This window comes from Hordeum vulgare, chromosome 5H (genome assembly GCF_904849725.1).
Source record: "Hordeum vulgare subsp. vulgare chromosome 5H, MorexV3_pseudomolecules_assembly, whole genome shotgun sequence".
In the NCBI taxonomy this organism is placed as follows: Eukaryota; Viridiplantae; Streptophyta; class Magnoliopsida; order Poales; family Poaceae; genus Hordeum; species Hordeum vulgare.
The window spans coordinates 580,720,345-580,742,098 of record NC_058522.1 but is presented as its reverse complement, the minus strand read 5'-3'; the positions used below and the strand labels follow the sequence as shown (position 1 = coordinate 580,742,098).

General features: G+C 42.1%; 2 protein-coding genes across 7 annotated transcripts; one reads left to right on the top strand and one right to left on the bottom strand.

Moving 5' to 3' along the window:
- The first annotated feature begins 632 nt into the window (after window positions 1-632).
- On the top strand, window positions 633-2,684 carry LOC123399572 (F-box/FBD/LRR-repeat protein At5g22660-like). Its single transcript, XM_045093975.1, has 4 exons — window positions 633-640; window positions 962-1,779; window positions 2,037-2,180; window positions 2,275-2,684. Exons 2-4 carry the CDS (start codon window positions 979-981, stop codon window positions 2,338-2,340), a joined length of 1,011 nt encoding a protein of 336 aa, XP_044949910.1. The 5' UTR covers window positions 633-640; window positions 962-978; the 3' UTR covers window positions 2,341-2,684.
- Window positions 2,685-13,939: 11,255 nt separating this feature from the next.
- Window positions 13,940-17,682, bottom strand: LOC123395142. 6 transcript variants are annotated; one of them, XM_045090077.1, is made up of 4 exons: window positions 17,328-17,682; window positions 16,143-16,273; window positions 15,749-15,933; window positions 13,940-14,800 (listed from the first exon to the last, which is right to left on the bottom strand). In XM_045090077.1, the coding sequence occupies exons 1-2, from the start codon at window positions 17,651-17,653 to the stop codon at window positions 16,252-16,254; spliced, it is 348 nt and encodes a 115-aa protein (XP_044946012.1). In that variant the 5' UTR covers window positions 17,654-17,682; the 3' UTR covers window positions 13,940-14,800; window positions 15,749-15,933; window positions 16,143-16,251. The 6 variants fall into 6 exon arrangements, 4 of the variants coding, with proteins under 4 accessions (XP_044946012.1, XP_044946010.1, XP_044946011.1 ...); XR_006609669.1 differs by having other exon boundaries at window positions 15,818-15,933; window positions 17,282-17,682; XR_006609668.1 differs by lacking the exon at window positions 13,940-14,800 and adding an exon at window positions 15,073-15,532 and having other exon boundaries at window positions 17,282-17,682.
- Window positions 17,683-21,754: the final 4,072 nt, after the last annotated feature.

Genomic DNA, 21,754 nt, shown 5'->3' with positions numbered 1-21,754 from the left:
TTATTTTTAAAATTGTTGATAATTTTCTTTGAATTAAAATTTTGATATATGGTCAACATTTTTTGAATACATCATCTGCATTATTCTTATACACATTTATATCTTTCGAACACAAGTTTAAATTTTTTGGAATACATGTTCTAAGAAACATTATATACAGTTTTTAATTTTTTGAAATACCATTTTAAATATTTTCGAATAATTGTCCAATATTTTTAAAATTTTGCATTATCAGTTTTTTGAATACATTGTCAACATTTGTTCCCTACATATTTCACGTTCTATATTTTTAGTATACATTATAAAACTTTTTTTTATATACCGTTAATTTTTTTAATTTCCGTATTTTTTGAAAATGTTTTATGCAAAATAGTTTTTATAATATGGAATATCTTTGAATTTCGATAGAGTAAAAGAAAAAAAAAGCAAAAAAAAAACGAGAATCTGGCCTCTGGCCGATGGTGAGCGGCGCGATAGTCCAGCCCAATATGGAGCTCGCCATCAGTCTCGAGACATATCAGCGCCCTTCACACATGCCTGCCAACGAGGGAGATTGAGGCGCCCCCGCTTCTCGCGGCCGTCTCATCTCATCGGACGCCGGCGCCAGCGCCGCCTCGCCGACGCGTCGTTTCGATTGCAGGTCTGTAAGCCTTCCTTTAGTTTCTTCTCAGTCGTAGTAATGGGAATCGGAGGATAAGGTTAAAACCTAGCCAGCTAGCTAGTTAACATAACAGGGCAACAGATCTAACGAGCGGCCAACTGATTCCATTGGTTCATACCAAGATGTGGTGTTAATTGTGGATGATTTCTACCAAAAATCTCCTCTGTGCGTGATTCGATTGGCCAATCGGTTGCTAGATTGAAATCTTGTCTTGTACACAGAAATTGCTCCATTCATATGTGATTTCTGCATTGATATCTTGATTATTGACTGATGCACCTCCTTCCTGGATTCATGCAGCCAACCTGTTCGACGAAATGTCATCACCAGAATCGACTCCCTGCGGTTCCAATAGCGCGCGAGGCACCTACAATGGTGTCGACAGGCTCAGCAGCCTTCCAAGTGAGCTGCTCCACCGCGTGATGTCCTTCCTGCCCATGCCGGAGGCCGTGCGCACAAGTCTGCTCTCGCCGAGCTGGCGCTATCTCTGGGCATCTACGCCATACATACGCATCGACCACCAGGACTTCATGGAAGACGATGACAAGATGGACAAGTTCGGGAACCACCTGCTGCTCTTGCGCGACAGCACTGCTTCCTTGGATGAAGCCCGGATCGTTGTCCGCACAGTTGCTAGTACCACATGCACCGTGTGGATTCGTCATGTAATCATGCACAAAGTTCGTCACCTCCATGTTTCTGGATTGGGCCATCTGGATAGCTCAGCCATGCCTCCTTCTCACCACCTCAAAACAATCAGGCTCCAATTTGTCATATTGGGACATGGGCTCTTTAGGCCGCTCAACTACGACTGCCGAGTGCTTCAACTTCTACAGCTGGAGGATTGCGTTTTGGTTGGCCTGAAGGAGATCTCATCCAGGTCACTCAAGGTTCTGCGTATCATTAACTGCCTTATCACCGGGAGTCTCCTGATTTGTGCTAGCAATCTTACCCATCTCTCTATCCTAGACATGAATAGTCATTCCGGAGCTATATTAGCTAGGGATCTGTCTTCTCTAGTAACAGCCTTTGTTAGTGTAAGGACAATAGAGGACCATGCTCTACTTGATGGCCTCTCACATGCCACAACCTTGGAGTTGCATGCACCATTACTTGAGGTACCAACTAGTTCTTTTTCTTTTCACATTCATACACGTTTAAATGAATATATTTTATTCCTTTGTTCGATTTTCTTATGTAGTTGTTTCTTGGGTTTAAATCTTAACCTCTTCAGCTTACTTGTTTCCGCTCCTACGAGCTGGTATTATTTTAATAAGCTAGCATGGAAATAACACATGAAATGATCAAACTATTCTACTCACTGTCTTTCATCATTTTGATTTCATCTGGGATGAATATTAAGCTTCTGTTGCAGAGAGGTTTGTGGATATGCCCGATGTTCAACAACCTGACAAGCCTATTGCTGAGACATTGCTGCATGGCTGCTGATTTCGACGCGCTGCTTCAGATTCTCCAGCGCTCGCCCAAGCTGAAGGAGTTTACTTTTAATCTTAAAAGGGTACTCACTCGAAACCATCTCTAAATACGAGTTGATCTGCTATAACAGTGGAACCCCTTACTGATCCTTCCACCTTAATATTGACACTCTACAGGTGCAATGTATAAGGTGCATGCATTCTAAATCTACTTCGCCACCATCAAGAGTAGTATACTGTTGAGCTTGGGCGGCCACCCTTGCATCGAGAGGATCAATATCTGCGGCTGGGAAGAAGATCCATGTGTCGGCGCGTTGGTGGAGGCGTTGCAACCGACTGTCGGTGATGTGAAAATCAGCAACAAGGGTCTCTATTAATCAGACCAGTTAACGTTGAGATCAAGTGTTCCTGACGTAAACGTTCAGTAAACCAGAATAGCCAGTCAACGTTGGTCAAGCTCCCTGCTCCTGTGCTCCTGTATCTCTCGAAATGGATTGGGTAATCAATCTATAGTTTAGCTCCCGAGCCCTCACAAAGACACTATGTGTTGAGCTGGGCCTACATTCATGCGTAGTTTACCTCTTGAATGTCAATCAATATCTTATGCCTGAAATAGCTACATGTTTCCATTGGCAAGTCTAGCAAAGTTAATTGCATCGAACTACAACACTTCGACACATTGTAACGGATCACTACCATTAGTCATGTTTGTCGCAAGTCAGTACCACCTTAGAGCCTACTTGTTGCAAAATGGACTGACCATCATATAATGGTGTATTGCCGCTGTATCTGACCGCACGGCCTCACGAGGTGACACGTTGGCCAACTAGCGTGTGCCGCTCTGCTAACTAAGACAAGGCCGGCGCAGTCGGTCTTAGTGCGCTCGGTCGAATCGAGCCGAACCCACGCCACACTCTCTTGCTCTCTCCCTCCCCCCTCCGATTTGATGTCGACCGCCGCCGCCACCGTTGTTGTCGTCGCGCCATGGTGTACAAGTATGAGAGCAGCAACAATTATTCAGCCTTTTGTACATCAGTTACTCTGATGACGCCATGCAGTACCAGGTAAGTGATAGAACTAGGGTTAGGGTATGTGCTCTTTGGGGATTCGATTTGATTTGGGGACTTTAGTTCATTTTGCTCCCGTAGGTCCATGCTAACATTGAAGACCAGGACTACATGGGCGTTGAGACAACACCGGTGGTTCCTTGTGAGAACCATGGTCTAGCAGCTGAGAGGCGTGTGGCCTTTGAAGGATTTGACACGGGTAGGAGGTTCTTAGTATGTGCTAAGAAGGTAAGATGTTGCAGAAAAGCTTTGTTTATTGTATTAACATTGATTGTAAGTACATGGTCAAGTGCATAGTTTAATTTGGCAGATGTGATGGTCATTTGTTAGTTTAGCCATGTGCTGATGCAGATTGTGTAATTGTTTAATTGCGCACCTCTCATAGTGTTCATGGTCTTTAGTTTATCCATGTGTTGATGCTTTCCATGTATATTTAATTTAGAAAGTAGATGTTAATTTTATAATAGGTCAATAACTTAATTTGCAGTGTAGATGTTCATTGTTTAATCTACGTGAGTACTGAATATGCCAGCTAAATGATTGTTTACTGTGAGATGCGCAAAATTCATTGAGTGTTTAGTGTGAGATGTTCATTCTTTAATTGGGCAGCTTACTGATTGTGTCAGATGCTCAAAGTTTTGAGTTGTTTCTTCATTGTGAGTTGCTCAAAGTTTAGTTATTTTGAAGTGCCATATGCTCATAGTTCAATTATTTTTTTAGGGGGAGTTGTTAATAGTTTAGTGCTTAAATAATTTTCCTAGGAGATTGGTTCAGTCTTGTTTACAATATAAGTGTTTACATTACAGGAAGTTGAGAACTGTGTTGTTTAGATTGCACATGCTAGGGTTCAGTGTTGTCTTGTGTCAATTGGAAATCACTTATTTTGGGCTATATGGAATACCAGGAATGACTTGATCTTTAATGGCAACAAATTCAATAACTTATTGCAGGTCATTTGCAGAGCAACTTCTTGGATCCGTACGTGGTCATTACTCAGTCATGTGGACTCCATGAAGCTCATGGATACTGGGTGCAACCGATGGGAGATGGCCGCACGGGTTATCTTCAACCGGTTTGGATGGCGTGTTAGTAATAGACTAGGTGTATAGGCATCGTAGTCTACTATTACTTACGCCGGATGTGGCAGTTTGCTTTTTAAGGGATTGTCTATTTTTAGTTCTTCTTTTCTTTGCGAGATGCAGACTTAACTGGAACTATGATATTACTTTGTTATTTTAATAATATGGCTGCATGCATCGATTGATGCAGAGGCCGGGGGTCATTCCTCCTTTTCCAAAAAAAATTTGGAAATCACTTACATAGTTAAATAGTAACAACATAAGTGGTGTATACATTGCAGGGAGCTGAGAATTGTGGTTTTGTTGAATGGGTTGACCCAAAGTGGCCTCCTACAATGCAGAATGCCTTGTTGAAGCTATGGGATATATATGGAGACAACACGAGTGATAGGAGGATGGATAACCTTGAGAGTTCACTTACTATTCACCATTTGAGAGAGGATAAAAACAAACTCGAGGCCAACTATGACAAATTGGTTGAAGATGTGCATCAACTTTTCAATGCCCAAGAGGATATGATGATGGATTTCAGCTATTTGCAGTCTAAGATGAAGGATGCTGAGGTTACCAACTCAGTTATATATGATGTAAAGATAGAGATGGAGAAGAAAGATGCAGAGATCTTAAAGCTGCAAGAGAAGTATAAAGTGTCACAAGCTCAAGGCACTATCATCCAGAACCTGAAGCTCAACCATTTGAAAGAGAAGCAACAACTCAGTGAAGCTAGTAGGAACTTGTAGTTGCAGGTTGATGAAATCAGCAAGTATCAGGAAAAGCTCACACAGGAGAACTCAAAGTTGATGCTTCACATGGGTGATCTGAAGAAGGGGCATGAGAAGCTCATTGCATGCAGGGCTTAGCTGAAGCTTCACATTGCTGATTTGCTAAAGGCTGAGGAGAGGAACGAGCAGAAGTTGAAGGGGACCCATGACATCTTGGCAGAATGAAGAAGATGTAGAGTAAGAGCAAGATCCGGATCAACATGTAGAAGAAACATGCTTAGTTGACCTTTCGTGAAGTATGTTGTTGTGTAGAACTAGTGAATGTGGACTATGGATGTGTAGTTGTGACCTAAGTTGGAATTATGGTGTTGCTTTTGTTAGAGCATATATCTCCATATGTGGTTTTGGTAATTGATGACAATTCCTATGGACTAATGGTTGCCTTAAGTTATATTTATAGGATTTGTCCATAGGCACTTCTTGAAGTCCATCTGTTGGGTTCAAGGAGTTTATATGATGACCAAGATGTTATTCAAGGTATTATCCAAAGAATGGTCATAGAGACACTAGGTTGATCAAGATCTCAGACAAAGAGTAAATCAAGATGATCAACACACAAAGCGTATAAGATGTACCGAGAGGGATCAAGTGGTCCCATGGTATGGTAAGCATTGTCCATTACGTGTTTGTGTACTAACCCATGGTCTTTGTGAGACTCCTATGTGGGGGTTAGGTGTGCTTTCATTGGGCTTGCGTCAAAAGGAAGATCTCATACAACCCATGAAGGATGACGTCAAGTGGTGATCGTCATCAAGATTGTGGTGTGCAAGTTCAAGTGGATCAGCACGAATATATCATTGAAACTATTGTCAATGATCATGTGTTGATAAGGACAACCTCATGTGCTAACAAGGACAAGATCAAGATAAGCATTCCTGAGCACTACATGCTTGATTCTTGTGGATGTTCACATGGTGGACAAATGAAGATGAATACATAAGCTAGGCTTTCCGCATTGTGTATGGGAGAGCTACTTGAAGACTTCATCATGTCTTGCTTTCAACTTGAGGCAAGAAGGAACAACAACATCAAGCTCAAGTGAAAGGGCTAACTCAAAGGTATTGACATTAGTGGTGCAGAGTGATGATCAGCGAATAAAAGTATACACTCAAGTATGGATCATCAGTACCCTTTTATGATTCTTGAGTCCTTAGGGATCCCGCACTATTAAGAGGGGATCACAGGTTTTGCGATGAACTTGCTCAAACTACATCTCCACTCTTCTGCTCAGACCACATCTCCACTGCTCTGCTGTTATCTGAAAACAGAACCAGTGCCTCGGACATCCGGCTTCCTCCGGACGTCCAAGGGCCGGACGACCGACTGCTTCGGAAATCCAGAATCCTATACCAGAGAAATCAGAGCCATATAACTCGGACTTCCGGCTCCCTCCGGACGTCCGAGGCCCGGACGTCCGACCAGCTTTGGAAATCCGGAACTATGCACCACAGAAACTTGAGCCATATAACTCGGACTTCCGGCTCCCTCCGGACGTCCGAGGGCCGGACGTCCGACCAGCTTTGGAAATCCGTAGCTTTGCACGAGAAGAACTTGAGCCATATAACTCGGACTTTCGGCTCCCTCCGGACGTCCGAGGGCCGGACGTCCGCCCCCTTTCGGAAATCCGGAATCTTGCACCAGAGAAGCTTGAGTCGAATAACTCGGACTTCCGGCCTTCTCCGGACGTCCGGTCCCTGTTCAACTCCACAGTGGTTCCAGATATATTTACAACCCTCGGACGTCCGACCCCTTGTGGACGCCCGGACTTCCGTAAACTGCCGGACGTCCGAACCCTGTGTGACTTAAAGTGTCCCCAATGGCTGTTTTTCTCTCCCCACTATAAATACCCCCCCCCTCCCACTTCGTGAGAGGGTGCCCCAACACAGCCTTATCCTCATAAGAACACATTTCTACCTCACACACATTTGCTCACACCAAATCTTAGATCCCAAGAGCATTTGTGAGCCCCTTTGAGAGTTGTTCCAATCAAAAGATAGATCGTCTCCCTCTCCTTCTCTCAACCCAAGCTATTTGAGATTTGAGCAAGTTTTGAGCATTCCCCGTGATCTTGTTACTCTTGGAGGTTGGAGACTCCTAGGCGGTAGGAGTTCTTCGGAGAGGAATCAATCCGTGTGATTAGCCCCTGGAAAAGTTTGTGACGGTTTGGAAGCCACCTCAAAGGCTTACCACTAGTGGTTGAGAAACGCCTTCGTGGTGTTATCTCAAAGGGAGAATAGGGTGAGCCTTCGTGGCGTTGGTGTGCCTTCGTGGTAACATCCACCTCTCTAACGGTGACTAGCTTCCCTCCAAGGAAGTGAACATCGGGATACATCTTCGTCTCAGTGACCTTGGTTATCCTTAACCCTAACTCCTTACTTGTGGTTTACTTGTGTTACTTGAGCATACATACATTGCATATTGTTTGTGCTCATTATATTGTGTTGGCTATTTCTTGTACAAGATTAATCATTCAAGCATACCTTCTATATCCACACATTCACACTTGCAGCTTTTGATATATCGTGTGCTAGTGTGATCTAGTATCTTGTGTTGTTCACCTACTTGTCATGTGATATATATAGCTCAAGTAAGTTTGTGTAACTTACTTGTGCTTGTTAGTAACTATATTGTGTCCATCTTGGTAGATCGTGTTGTTGATAGACGTTGCAGTGCCTAGTGCATTTAGGATTTGTGCTTGACAGGTATCCTCTTAGTTTATTTCCGCATTAGGTTTAAGCTAAATCCGAAGAAGTTTTTAAATAGCCTATTCACCCCCCCCCCTCTAGGCGTCATCGAGGTCTTTTCAGCTTTAAGTTGTGACCTATGTTGAACTCTACTATGTTGTGTAAGAATCTATTAAATATGTTGCTTCAAGCTATCTATGATGACCTATGTTATTTGTTATATGATGACCTATGTTATATGTGATATGATGGACAATGTTATATGATAACCTATGTTATGTGTTATATGATGACCTATGCTATATGTTATATGATGACTTATCAATTTAGGGTCTCTAGGTGCCGAGAACCCCTAAACCTTGCAATTGGTCCATTTAATGTCTCCCCGAATTGATGTTGATTCTTAAAGCACATGTACACACACAACTATTGATGTGGTTGCTCAAGTTTGTCATTGTACCATATCCTAGGTTTTCTTTTCTTGGCCCTAGTCTTCCTTCCTTTTTGTGGGACAAATGTTGGTGCCTTATGGCCATCATCCTCACTGTCAAACAACAGCTCATGATCTTCTTCATCTCATGAAGGAGTGAAATTGGGTTTCAACTCCTCTAAAATACTAGAGTGTGACCTAGTGGTCGGGCCTCTCCTAACTTGCAGCATGTGCCTCTTACTTGCACGTTGTTTCATGGGTGGTTCTTCTGCTGCAACAACATTCACTTCCTCCTCCTCCTCCTTCTCAAACAAATCCTCAACATCAGTGTCACCTTCATAATGTAGTTGTTCCTCTTCTGATTGTTCATCTGAAGCTTCATCTTCATCTTCTTCCTTTGATAGTTTATCCCCTCTATTATATTTGTGTCTTTAGCAATCATGTACTTCTTCACGCAGAAAGGGTTGTTATCACTATCATATGCAGTTACCTTTTTCACCCACCGCCATCGTCGGCCTCCCCAAATTCGACGACCTCCTCTCCCATCGCAACCCCCTCCCCTCCCCCTCTTTCCTCCTCCTACTCCGCTGCTGGAAGGAGGGGAGACCAACAGAGCACCGTCCATGGAGGTAGCCAGATCAACCATGGACGCAGCCACTTGCACTTCCTCACCGGGACAAAGCCTCGCGAGGACATGCGAACACCATGGTCATTGGTCCACAACAAGCATGCGAACACCATGGTCATTGGTCCACAACAAGCAGCAACAGGTCACTGGCCTTCGTCTAGGGTTTCGGGCGTCGGTACCAACTCCGACAGCCACCTGTGAGTTCTTCCTCCTACCCTCTCTATATATCTCTTCCTCTTTCTAATAGTTTTCTCTTCTTTTGTAGCAGCAGTAGATGAGAGGTGCGGGCACGAGTTGGACGGGGAAGCATCATCACCATGGACGACTTCATCCCCTCCAAGACCAGCAGCAGCCATGGATGAAGAGGACTATGATGCCCAGCACCAAGCAGTTATGGATGGAATTTTTTTAATTACTAACTACTTAGTAGTAGCATGGTGGCCCTGACCCTCGCTACAGCTAATAGTAGTAGCGCGGATGGCAGCCGCACTACTACTGTTACACACAAGGGTGGTACACATGTTACTGTTAAAAATTAGCTGTAGTGAGCTAGCAGTAGCACCCCTACTGATAGGCAATTACCCTGCGCTACTACTAGGGTTTTCCCTAGTAGTGACTGCTTCTTTAGTTGTTGCAATTTGATGTTTGTGTCAATCAATTCTAGTCCATGCTCTCTCTCATCTCCTGCACCTATATTTTTTATGTGGTACAGTTCATCATTGAAAGTAAATCCTAGTGTTTGCAATAGTGCATATAGATTCATAAATGTGATATCTGTGGTGCAAATCTTCCTTCCAAATTATCCCAGCATGGAAGTTAACTATAACATCACAGATATCATCATCTAAGCTACAAGTCATAATAAAATTGAATTTTTTGAGTGCTTTAGAACACAAACCCTAGCCACCTCTGATTTGAACATGGCAAAATCAAAAATGGAGGGACATACAACACTCCACCCGCTCCATGGGTCCACTGATAGCTCGTGGTAGGGTTGGTCACCCGCATCTCAGCGAGCCACACCCGTTGCTCCATGGACAGGGACACCTCCTACCCCCCCCCCCCCCCCCTCATCGTCAGTGCAGTAGGAAGAACTGGTGCCGTCCAGACCAACATGGTCATCGCTCCCGAGCCGGGAAGGTCTATGTAGCCACCCACACACCCGTCGCTGCTACATCCACCATCACTGTCGTTGAGAGTCGCCTCCGCCATCGCCTGGGCGCGGGCAGAGAGAAGAGGGAGAGGGAGAACTAGGGTTCGGTGGGGATTCGGCTCGGTTCGACCGAGCTCCCTAAGACCGACCGCGCTGGCCTCGTCCTAGTCAGCAGAGTGGCAGGCACCGGCTGGCCACCATGTCACCTGATAGGTGGGGCCACACGGTCAAATACAACATCAATACACCATTATACGGTGGTCAGTTCATTTTGCAGCAACTAGGCTCAAAAGTGGTATCGACTTGCCACAAACATGACTAGTGGTACTCGTTCGTTACAACATGCCGAAGTATGGTAGTTCCATGCAATTAACTCAATCTAGCATGATTGCCCTAAGAGATTCAGAACATGCCAGATACTAGACAAATCATATTTTTCACAAAAGATTTCATATTGTAATATCATGGGTGTAATCGATGGACAATCGCTAATCACAGTTCAGAATGCAATCATCAGATTTAAGTAACAACATGGTGCCATCATCTTAACTTGAGGAACAAAACAATGAGCAGGTGCCCAACATAAGAGTCACTCTTGTATCATACTACAACACATTCAGAGTAAATCTGACAACGTCATATCTTGGAGATCCTTATGCTGCAGACTCGCAACATGTTTTCCCCCGCGCTTTTATCACAGTTTGTGTTGGCATCTCTCTCAATGAGCTATCAACAATGTTTTTTTTTGAAGAGCACCAACATAGATGCCTCTCAGGAAGGTATCTGCCAACATACTCGTAGCATACACGCGAACAAAACAAAAGTGTCCTATTCCTTGTGCATAGATGCGCAGCGCTGCATATTCTTGTTTGATTGCAGAGACTTGTGCGTCGTAGACGTCTCGGCATTGTTGGTTGATCTTTTGGTGTATCCGTGGAGCATGAGAGACCAGCTTGAAGGCATCCTCTGCTTAGGAAAGCATGAGAGATCTGTTGGTTTTTTCGTTTCTTTTTTTCTTTATTCTTTTCTGTTTCTATTTCAAAAAATATTCTGGATTTTTTCTATAAATTTGAAAATTATTCTTGCTGTACAAAAAACGTCCTAGATTTTCAAAATAAATTTTGGATTTTCAAAAAGCGTTCTGGATTTTCAATTTTTGTCTAGATTTTCAAAAACTGTTCACAATTTGAAAAATTGTTCTTCAAACTGGGAACATGTTTTTGCTTTTTAAAAAATAGTCTGGATTTTCAAAAAATGTTATGGATTTTCAAAAAATGTTTGAGGTTTTTAAAAAGTGTCCTGGATTTTCAGAAACTATTCTTCAAATTCGAACAATGTTTGAAAATTGATCTTGATTGAAATATTTGTTCTCAATTTTATTTAAATGTTTAAAAAATGTCCGCACTTCAAAATTTGTGCACATTTTAAAAAACTGATCTCGCTTTCAAAAAAAATTCTAAAGATTTAAAAAAGTATTCGGCTTAAAAAATTTATTCATGCTTTCAAATGTGTACTCTCTTTTAGAAAAAATTCAAAAACATTTGCGCTTCCAAATTTGTTTGGAGTTGTTAAAAAAAATTCTGTTTCAAAATTTTGTTCTCAAGATTCAAAAAATGTTCGTGTTTTAAAAAAAAATTGCGCTTCCAAATTTGTCCAGGATTTTTCTAAATACTTATTTGTTTCAAAATTTGTTCTCAAGATTCAAAAATGTCTGTGCTTTAAAACATTGTTTGCACTTCCAAATTTGTTAGTGTTTTTTGAAAATTGTTCTCCATTTCAAAATTTTGTTCTCAAGATTCAAAAATGTTCGCGCTTCCAAATTTGTTCAGCATTTTTCAAAATTGTTCTCAGTTTAAAAATTTGTTCTCAAGATTCAAAATATGTTTTTGCTTTAAACATTTGTTCGCGGTTTCAAATTTTTTTGGGTTTTTTCAAAAAAATTCTCCTTTTCAATTATTTTTCACAAGATTCAAAAAATATTTATGCTTTAAAAAATTGTTGAAGCTTTCAAATTGTTCATGATTTTTCAAAATTGTTCACGGTTTTCAAATTTGTTCTCAAGATTCAGAAAAAAATCCGTGCTTTCAAAATTTGTTCTCGCTTTCAAATTTGTTCTCCACTTTATAAAATGTTCAAGTTTTAAAAATCTTTACGGTTTCAAAATTTGTTCACAATATAAAAACTGTTCATAATATTATACTTTTGTTCAAGAATTTGAAATGTGCTAATATTTCAAAATTTGTTCACCATTAGAAAAATGTTTGCAGTTTCAAAATGTATTCACAATTCAAAAAATGATCACGGTTTCATATATATGTTCAAAATTCGAATATTTTTCCAACCTAGTAGAACTTTTTTATGGAATAGTGAAAGACCTGGTATTGTTTTTGGAACAGCTCAAGCATCAGAAAACAGTAAAACAGTACAACAAACAGAAAATACACGGGAACAAGTGAACCATCGTCAAGCGGGCCTGAAAGGCCGCTAGTAGGCCCCTCTTATGCGAAGCGTATTTATTGGACGCAGAATGCGTCCAATATGACCTTCCATGATTTTCCGATATAAATGGCCGGCCTAAACACGCGGTAGGCCACGGCCTCGTCTTTTTATTTCTTTTTTCTTTACTTCCGTTTACACTTATAGATATACTAGGTAAATATATTAAGCATTTGAAATAAACCAGACATTTTATAATGTTAAAAAATATGTATAAAAAAATATTGACCATGTATTGAAAAGTTGATAATCTTGTGTTTAGAAAATGTAAATCAAACATTTGGAAAAAATTAAAACGTGTATATAAAAAATATTGACCATGTATTAAAAATTGGGAAAGAAACAAAGAAAAAACAAAAATGATGAAAACCAAGAGAAAAAATAAAAAGGAAGAAAGCAAACCAAAAGTGCAAAAAAAAACATGAAAACTCAGGAATGGAAGAACAAAAGATGACGAAAAAAGAAAAAAACAGTGATACCCGTCAACAAAGCTAAGAAAGACAAGAAGGAGAAAAATAGGAAACCGGGGAAGATCGTGTAAGAAACAAAGATAACTTGTGGAAAAAAAACCATATAATTGATGAAAACCATTGAAGAAATAGAGAAAACCATAAGAAAAAATAAAATAACACAAAAAAGAAAGAAAATAAAGGGAAAAAGAGCCGGAGGAAACCGGTACATCAACCACCACTACCTATCTTATCAACTGGAAACAGCGAACGAAAATAAAATAGACGAAAAACAGGCTGGCCACTTGCTGTGTGAGGGTTGAAAATATTTCATGAGGAACATGGGACGTGATGTTTTTGCACCCGAACTCAAATGAGCTCGTGTGACCAGTAAATTCGAAAAATATTTTAGAAATGTCTTAAAAAAATCTGATCTTTATGGCAAACATTGGCAAATGTTCTAAGTGCTCATGAAGTTTCATCATGAAATCACATTCGTGGAAGTTAAAAAAAAACGAAATCGAAACTCTGAAAATGGTACTTTTTAAAGTATTTTGATTTGTTTGCTTTGCCATGACTTACAGAAATGTGATTTCGTACTAAAATTTTGCAAGCTCTTAGAACATTTGTCAAAGTTTTCCATAAAAAAATTCAAACCAGAGGTTACAAATGTACAGAATTTTCTTGGTTTCCACCTAGTTGGTCCAAAGGACTTCAGATAGCATGAGCACCGTGATAATTAACTCAAACCAGAGGCTGATATCATCTAATGTTGTTTGTTGTGAGTGATGACATCTTAATCTTATTTCTCTAAATATGACCAGAACATTGCTAAGCAAGTGCTGCATGACTGCATCACCATATGGGTTTCCTACTCTCTGATATTCATTCATCAACGGACTTACCACTCCCAGGTCCCAACAGTTTTGGTTGAGTTCTTGGGCATGAACTACTCAAGAACACCTACATCAAGTCCCAACTCCCAACAAATAGACTATATATGCTGAGTAGTTCATTTGACAAACAAATTGTGGAGCAACGGACTTAACCCTCTGCCGGCCTTTAAGTTGATAAATCAATTCATGCTTTTAGGTTCTTTTCAGAATTCTTTCAATCAACACCTTACTAATAGTCTATCATAGTTTCTCAAACGATATGTCCAGTTTTTATTCCAAAAAAGAGAGAAAGAAAATTGCCTTCGACAAAGGAAAGCGGAAGGCAACAGAGTGCCTGACTCTGACTGCACCCCACTCCCAGTTTATCTCTTGAATGTGAAGTTCTGAATTAATTTACCTAATGCAGCTTCGACACATTGACACTGCCACATACCCATTAAGCCACAAGCAGCACCAGTGTATCTTGTCATCTACCTGATAAAATCTTATGCCTGTAACAGTTACATGTTCCATTGCCCTCAGAAATTCAGAACATGACAGATTAATGAATACAGCATATTCCTATACCTGATGCTAGACAGAACAGATCTCTCACAAAACAATTCACACTGCATGTAGGATAGCAAAAACTCTTCAACATTAAACCGTAACATTTGGAGAAGGAAAGGCAGAGAACATATATACATACCGATAATTCCTCAAAAAATATATACATACCGATAGTGACGTCACACATTGCAATTGTCCGCCAAAGAGCTCACCGTCAATGTAGAACTTCGGGAAGATGGGCCAGCTGGAATATATCTTGAGCCCCTGGTGGAGCGCCTCGTTGACGAGCATCTCATCCAGCGACGGCAGGATCTGCACAGTGCCGTGGGAGAAGCCGCACCGTGGGAAACCGATCAGACACGGTGAGCGCTGCTTCAGCAAAACGTCGATACAGACCACATGGAAATTGTGCCGTAAGGAAGAATGCAGAGCACAACATCCCGAAAAAAGAATGCAGAGCGCGTCTTGCTCTCGGTACTCCGTGAGACACCTGCAAATGAGGACACCGGCAACTTAGAATATATCATTTGTGTAATTAGAGAACAACTGCTAATGTCAATTCAGAATCATTCTCGATAAAACAAAATGACAGTTCAGAATGTATCATCAGACGTAACAACAGGGTGCCACTGTTCTAACTTTAGGAACAATGAGCAGCAGGTGCCACATACCTGTTAAGCAACAAGCAAAACCAATGTATCTCGCCTTCAACCTGATAAAATCTTATGCCTGTAACAGCTACATGTTCCATTGCCCTCAGAACATGCCAGATTAATGAATATATTGCTATACAGAACAGATCTCTCACAAAACAATTCACACTGCGTGTAGGATAGCAAAAATTCTTCAACATTAAACAGTAATATTTGGAGAAGGAAAGGCAGAGAACATATATACATACCGATAGTGATGTCGCACATTGCAATTGTCCGCCAAAAACTCACCGTCAATGTAGAACTTTGGGAAGATGGGCCAGCTGGAATACATCTTGAGCCCCTGGTGGAGCGCCTCGTTGACGAGCATCTCATCCAGCGACGACAGGATCTGCACAGTGCTGTGGGAGAAGCCGCTCTGTGGGAAACCGATCAGACACTGTGAGCGCTGCTTCAGCAAAACGTCGATACAGACCACATGGAAATTGTGCCGTAAGGAAGAATGCAGAGCACAACATTCCGAAAAAAGAATGCAGAGAGCGTCTTGCTCACCGTACTGCATGAGACACCTGCAGATGAGGACACCGGCAAATTAGAACATATCGATTGTGTAATTAGAGGACAACTGCTAATGCCAATTCAGAATCATTCCCGATAAAAAAAAATGACAATTCAGAATGTATCATCTGACGTAACAACAGGGTGCCGCAGGCTCAGAACACTTTTTCTTACGCAGTTCTTGATGAAGTATCAGCAGTGCAACAAAATGTAAAGGGAACACATACCCTGTAACTTGATAGAGGAATGCGGTTCACTTAGAATGTAACATGTGGTGCTTAGTGACAAAAGCTGACCCCTGCAATTAGTCTTGGGTACCATTCAGTGACTTGCCGGACAATCAAATTTATTCCTCCTTCCATGTCATCCTCAGTGACCACTATTTTTTCCTTGGAGCAACCCAAAACCGATTCTGCAATTTCAAGAGACAAGAGCCAGTAAGATCTAGCACCACTAGAATATGGGACATTAGTACCTATACTATTTTCCTCTAATAAAAGTACATGATGAATCTGATAACTGGTCATTCATTTCCGTAGCATATATATTTAAACAAGCAAGGTATCACAGAATTGTGAAAAATCTGGCCACATCATATATAAAGACTGAGCAGCAACAAACCTTGAGCAATACATCAGCACTGGCTAGTGGCTACAGCTGCAGAGATAACAAATCGCTAAGGACATCATAATCGCTGGCTTCATTTCCTTGAAGTAGAGATGCTACAAGACTAGCTTCCAAGAATAGCATTCCTGAATCAGTAAACAGTGAAAGAACATCAAATCCATGAAAATGCTCTATCAATAAATTCCATTCAAGCAATAAATCAACGGTCACAGGGGTAAGAGATACAGAAAATATACTACAATTTAACACATGAGCTACATTACTGATGACTGTGTAGGTCAAAATTCACATGCATAAGAGCAGGAGTTGCTCGTTCAGTTATCCCTTAGATCGATAGCATTACTCAAAACATATACCTGAGATCTGGATCTAATTACTAAGCCAATAAGTGTGTACTCAAACAATCTGAATCCAATACCCGGCTATTGTGTAGTTGTTGACAGTTCTGCAAATAACTAATTACCAGCTTCGATCAAAGCTCGACACACTCATTCAGTTGCAAAATTGAAACACCAAAAGGCAAAACGTAGCTATCTGATGACAAGTCAACCTAACTTGTGTCCATTTATTCTACTTCCCATTCAAACATTAGCAAGCATACAAAGGTTGCACTGTTTATTAAGACTTGAGGCCTGCTTGGATTGGGGAATTTTGTGTGTGTGCTCCACAGTACTTAGCTCAGTTCACACAAAAATTACACTCAATCCAAGCAGAGCCAGACATGGAATTTATCTCAACGAACGGATCCTCGTATGCCAGGAAGAAGAGTGCATACATGGAACGGACAGACAAACAACATGACAAGAACTTATTGACCCACAAACAAGAAACATCTTGACAATACGTTGGCAGATCGAGGACAACACCGTGACATACATACTCACATTCACTAGAACAACACATATTCCAGACTATGAAGAAACATAAAGTATCTACGGAAGAATAACATATCTTCCAGAGTATCAAGAACCAGAACCTATGTACTGAAGATGTACCCAGAAATAACTAAGCAGATAACCACTGACAGCACCAAAATTTTTGGACAGAATACAAACGAACCGCCCATTGACCAGACCAATCAACTAACCCTGCAGTAGGTAATATCAGAGCTTAAATGGGATGAACCCACCCACCGAGATGACAAGGAGGAGGACCACGTAAGCGCAGGGAAGCAAGTACCAGGCGAAGACGCGGAGGCGGCCATCACGGCTGTGGCTGGGCAGGAAGAAGGCGGTGGCCAGCTCCACCGGCACTGCGACAAAGAGAACAAATGCAAGGATGGTATAGTATGCTGCCTTGTATTGGGCGAAGACAGGTCCGGCGGCTGGCAGGTGGAGCACGGTGGTGAGGGCCAGGACAAGGGTGAGGGAGCCCAGCCACCACAGCGTGCGCCCCAGCTGTGGCACCGCTGGTGGCGAAGCAGAGGGTAGCATGGAGTGCAGTATGTTGATTATGGTGGATTGATCGATCTCCAAGGTGGATTGGCCCATCTCCAGGTCGGGCATAGCGTTGTCCCCGACGCCGTTGCCTTGGTGTTGGGTCAACACGGTCCCCATGGAAGGAGCGATCTTGGGTCTCGTTGCCTTGGTGTGTGGGGGGAAGGAGATCTGAGGCAGGAAGAGAGAGTAGGGGATCTCCGTGTCAGCAGCAGCAGACAAGACAAGCTTAACAGAAGACGCATTTGACAAGTCTTGTTTGCAATTCAAATAGATACAGAAACAAAATAGTTACATATACTACGTAGAACTGAAGTCTAGTCAAACTCTGCTGGGTTAAGTTGTGCTCTGTTCTCTAAATTCACAAGAAAGGCCGTATCTACTACCGTTTTGACAGATCTAAGAAGTGTGCTCTAATTAATCTCTAAATTTACTTGTGAAATAAGAAAGATCGATTCTACTGCAGTAGGTTTTTTACAGATGTACAAGGGGTGTATGCGACGGAAAGAATCCGGACACAACATTACATACTGCCACATAAGACAAACTGCACACATCCGGTGGGTGTATGAAGAAGAAGGATGACTTACAGGTCGCCGGAGTGGCTGTCGTAGCAGCGCGGAGCAGACGGGCTCTTCTTCCTGGCAGCGAAAGGTGGCGGCGGCAACTGTGGGAGGGCGGAAATTTTGGGGGCACCCACCGAGGAAGAGAGGAGGGAGAGGGAGAGGGAGGAGAGTGGATATGCATATCGGGGCCGGAAAGAGTGTATATAAAGGGCCGGAAAGAGTATATGCGCTTGGATTAGGGGTACCCTTGTAACTTCCCGGCCAATGAACTTTTCAGGTTGAGACCAACCGCATGGCTTCACGTTGAAAATGGAGGCCCGACGGACATAATAAAAACTGGAGTGGGCGTTTGAAACTAGGCGGTACCGTTAGACGCGCTTTCTGGATTATGGCTGTGGAAGGTAGATGCTTACCGGCCGTCCCTTGCGCATCCCACGGTAGCAGAGTGGAATCAAAGCCACCACTGGCCATCCACATCACCTCAAAAAAACAATAACACATCCATCTGATTTCTCCTGCTAGTCAGCCCCAAAATTAAAAAATAAGGATGATATGCTTAGATTTCTTGTGGTGGAACCAATCCATTAGGATTCAAGTAAGCATTAGATTTAACATTGGTAGATGCGTTTTTCTGGATTTATTCTGGGTCTTTCGATAATGTGTGTTTACAGAGAGAGGCGACTTCGTTAATCTTAAAATGCTGTGCTGATTAAGTATCTTGAGGGAGTTTGTAGGGATAGACCGTTCGTGTGCGCGTTCAAAGGAAGTTAACAGGATTGAATGTATGTGCGTATTTGCATTTGTATTGTGTTCAGAAAAAAAAAAAGATAAGAGGGTGCTCCATGGGATGCACAATTGATAAGGAAGTGGGAAGTGGATTGGAGAGTGTATGGTGATGGAACAAAAAAGTGCCCCCACCAAGGGTGTCATCAAGGTTATGTGACATCCCAGCTTACTATGAATGATAATGTGGAGCTCGAGAATGAAATTCCCTCATAGACACTGCAACCACCTCATGAGAAAGAGCCAGTGACGCCCAAACCCTTCATTCTCTATCGTCATTCGCTCGTGATGCCACCCATGAAACCTAGCTCTGCTGCGTGTGGCACGACAACTGTCGCTACCGCATCACCGTAGGACGACGACAACTGCGCTTCCATGTGTGCACCATCGCAAGATGGAGGTACCAAGAGCGGTTGCACCACGCCATTCAACTTGTGTCGACGCAAAAGGCGTCAAGCGATCGTAACTTTGCTCATCAAGGCGATGAAGCTAAATCCGGCAAATCTCGGATAGAGGGGGCGAACTAAGAGACTAGAGACGATGGTAAAAAGGACACGAGTTTTTACCCAGGTCCAGGCTCTCCGAACAGATAAAATGCTACGACATGATTCTGTTTTATTTCTTTTGGACGGAGTACAAAGTACATATGATCTACCTTGAGATTGTTGTTCTTCTTGTACGAGCTGTGCCCCTCGGTTTGTATAGATACCGGGAGGCTAGGGTTACATCCTAGTCAGCTACTATTGGAACACGTGGCACGCTACGCTAGCGTTAAATAAAAATTCTACCATGCACCCAAGAACATATTTCTATAAATAGATCGGGTTTACCACTAGACGTGCAGTAAAGTAGAGTTGGCGATGCGTGTAGCCGATCAACTGAGTCGTCTCCTCCTCATGTAGTTGATCTCCCACGAATTGTTCCTTGTGGATCTCTCGAACAGGCCCTTGCGGCTTCCTCGAAAAGTTCTTCCAAGCACTAAAGATGTGATGCCTCAATGTATCCACATATATAGGAGAGCAGCATCTGATGGCGGACTACTAGGTCCGGTCGCATGGCTTGTGGGTGTGGGAGTTGCGGCGGTTGTGGAGGGGGGAAAAGATCAACCCTAAGAGCTGAGCACACTCCCCGTTATATAGACCTCCAAGGTGGGATCAACATTTGAGGGCCACGTACTATGAGTCTACACCAAATTTACATTTAGATCCAATCTGAATGGGTTGCGGCCCCCTAATTAAGTGTGCGACCCCACAAGTTCATGTACACATGAACACAACCCAAGTTCATAGTTTGTAGTGGCTCCTAGTAGAACGTGCCAACTTCCATGTGTGCGTAAAGTCGTTTGGAAAACATCAACAATGTGTTATATGCAACATTCCTTTTGCCTCACGGTATATGTAGTCAAGCTGAAGGAGAGTACTTGTCACCCTTGTGGTAGCTCAGCCTCTCTTCGCAAAAACACGATAAAGATTCTCGAACCGGGTTAACTCTTAACCCAAGCCGCATTGTCATGATTTCCGTATCTGATCACTCGACAGGGCTCAGAGAATATCTCTTTGTATAAGAGGGGCAAATTACATCTTGGTCAACCATGTCTTGCAACATGTGTAACATCCCAAAATTCTAAATTTTGGAGTGTTAATTACTTAAATACAATTAATTAAAACTTGATTGCATTGATTGGTCTTAGCTAAATTTGACTAAGATTAAAAATTTTGGACTTAATTGAATAATCAAATGAGAGGGAATAAAATGACTTTCCCAATTATTCATTTGAATCTTATTTTGGGTTTGAGGATATTCAAAATATTTCCAATTCAAATATGAGAGAGGATGACATGACTTCCTCAAAAAAAAGTTAGAACAATTGAACATTCTTTTATTTAGATTTCAATATTTGAAACAAAGCCAAATCAAAAATAAATAAATCAAAAGAGTGAAGGTAATATGACTCCTTCCATATGAAAAGAGTTGAAAATGTTTCAAAACTAATTTGGAGTTGAAAAACATTTCAGGGACATTTATAAAGCCCCAAATAGTATTTTTAAAGTACTATATGTATTTTCTCTAAAGATTTCGTTTGAGAAAAATGTTCACTATTTCCTATATTGGTATATATACTTTTGAAAATGTACTGGTACTATTTCTAAAATGCCTTCTAACACGCTTGCATCGAAAATCAGTTTGTGGAAATATACAACAAGAAAACCTATTCCTAATCCTAAATGCAACTGAGCAGACCCAACATCCCCATCAGCAACGCGACGGCCCAGCAAGCTAGCATGCTGAAGCCCAGCAAGGGGCAGCATGCCAGCCCCCCTCATCGAGGCTGCTCTCCCACCACAGTGTTGCGCCCCACCTGTGTGCCTCTCTACTCCCTCTCTTCCTATGACAACGGGCCCCGCATGCATCCCTATTTTTTCCGTGTTCATTCCTGACTCCCGAAACCAAATCAGCTCAAATCGATTGATTCGATCAATCCTAAGCTCCACCCGGAAGACCTACCCCTTGTAAAGGATCACTGATCCCTCTGTCGGTGTCCAAACCAGCAGATCTCAGGTAGGGGATCCTAAACTGTTGACCTTGGATCAATGGGTTGCAGGAGAAGAGGGAGACAATATTTACCCAAGCTCGGGCCCTCTTGATGAGGTAAAACCCTACGTCCTGCTCGATTATATTGATGTGGATGATGGTTACAGTGTTGATCTACCTTGAGATCGTATAAGCTAAACCCTGGATGATTTACCATGTCTACGCGGACGAAGACCTCTGGTTTATATAGACACTAGGGGTCCAAGGGTTTACATGTTGCCGCCTTCGG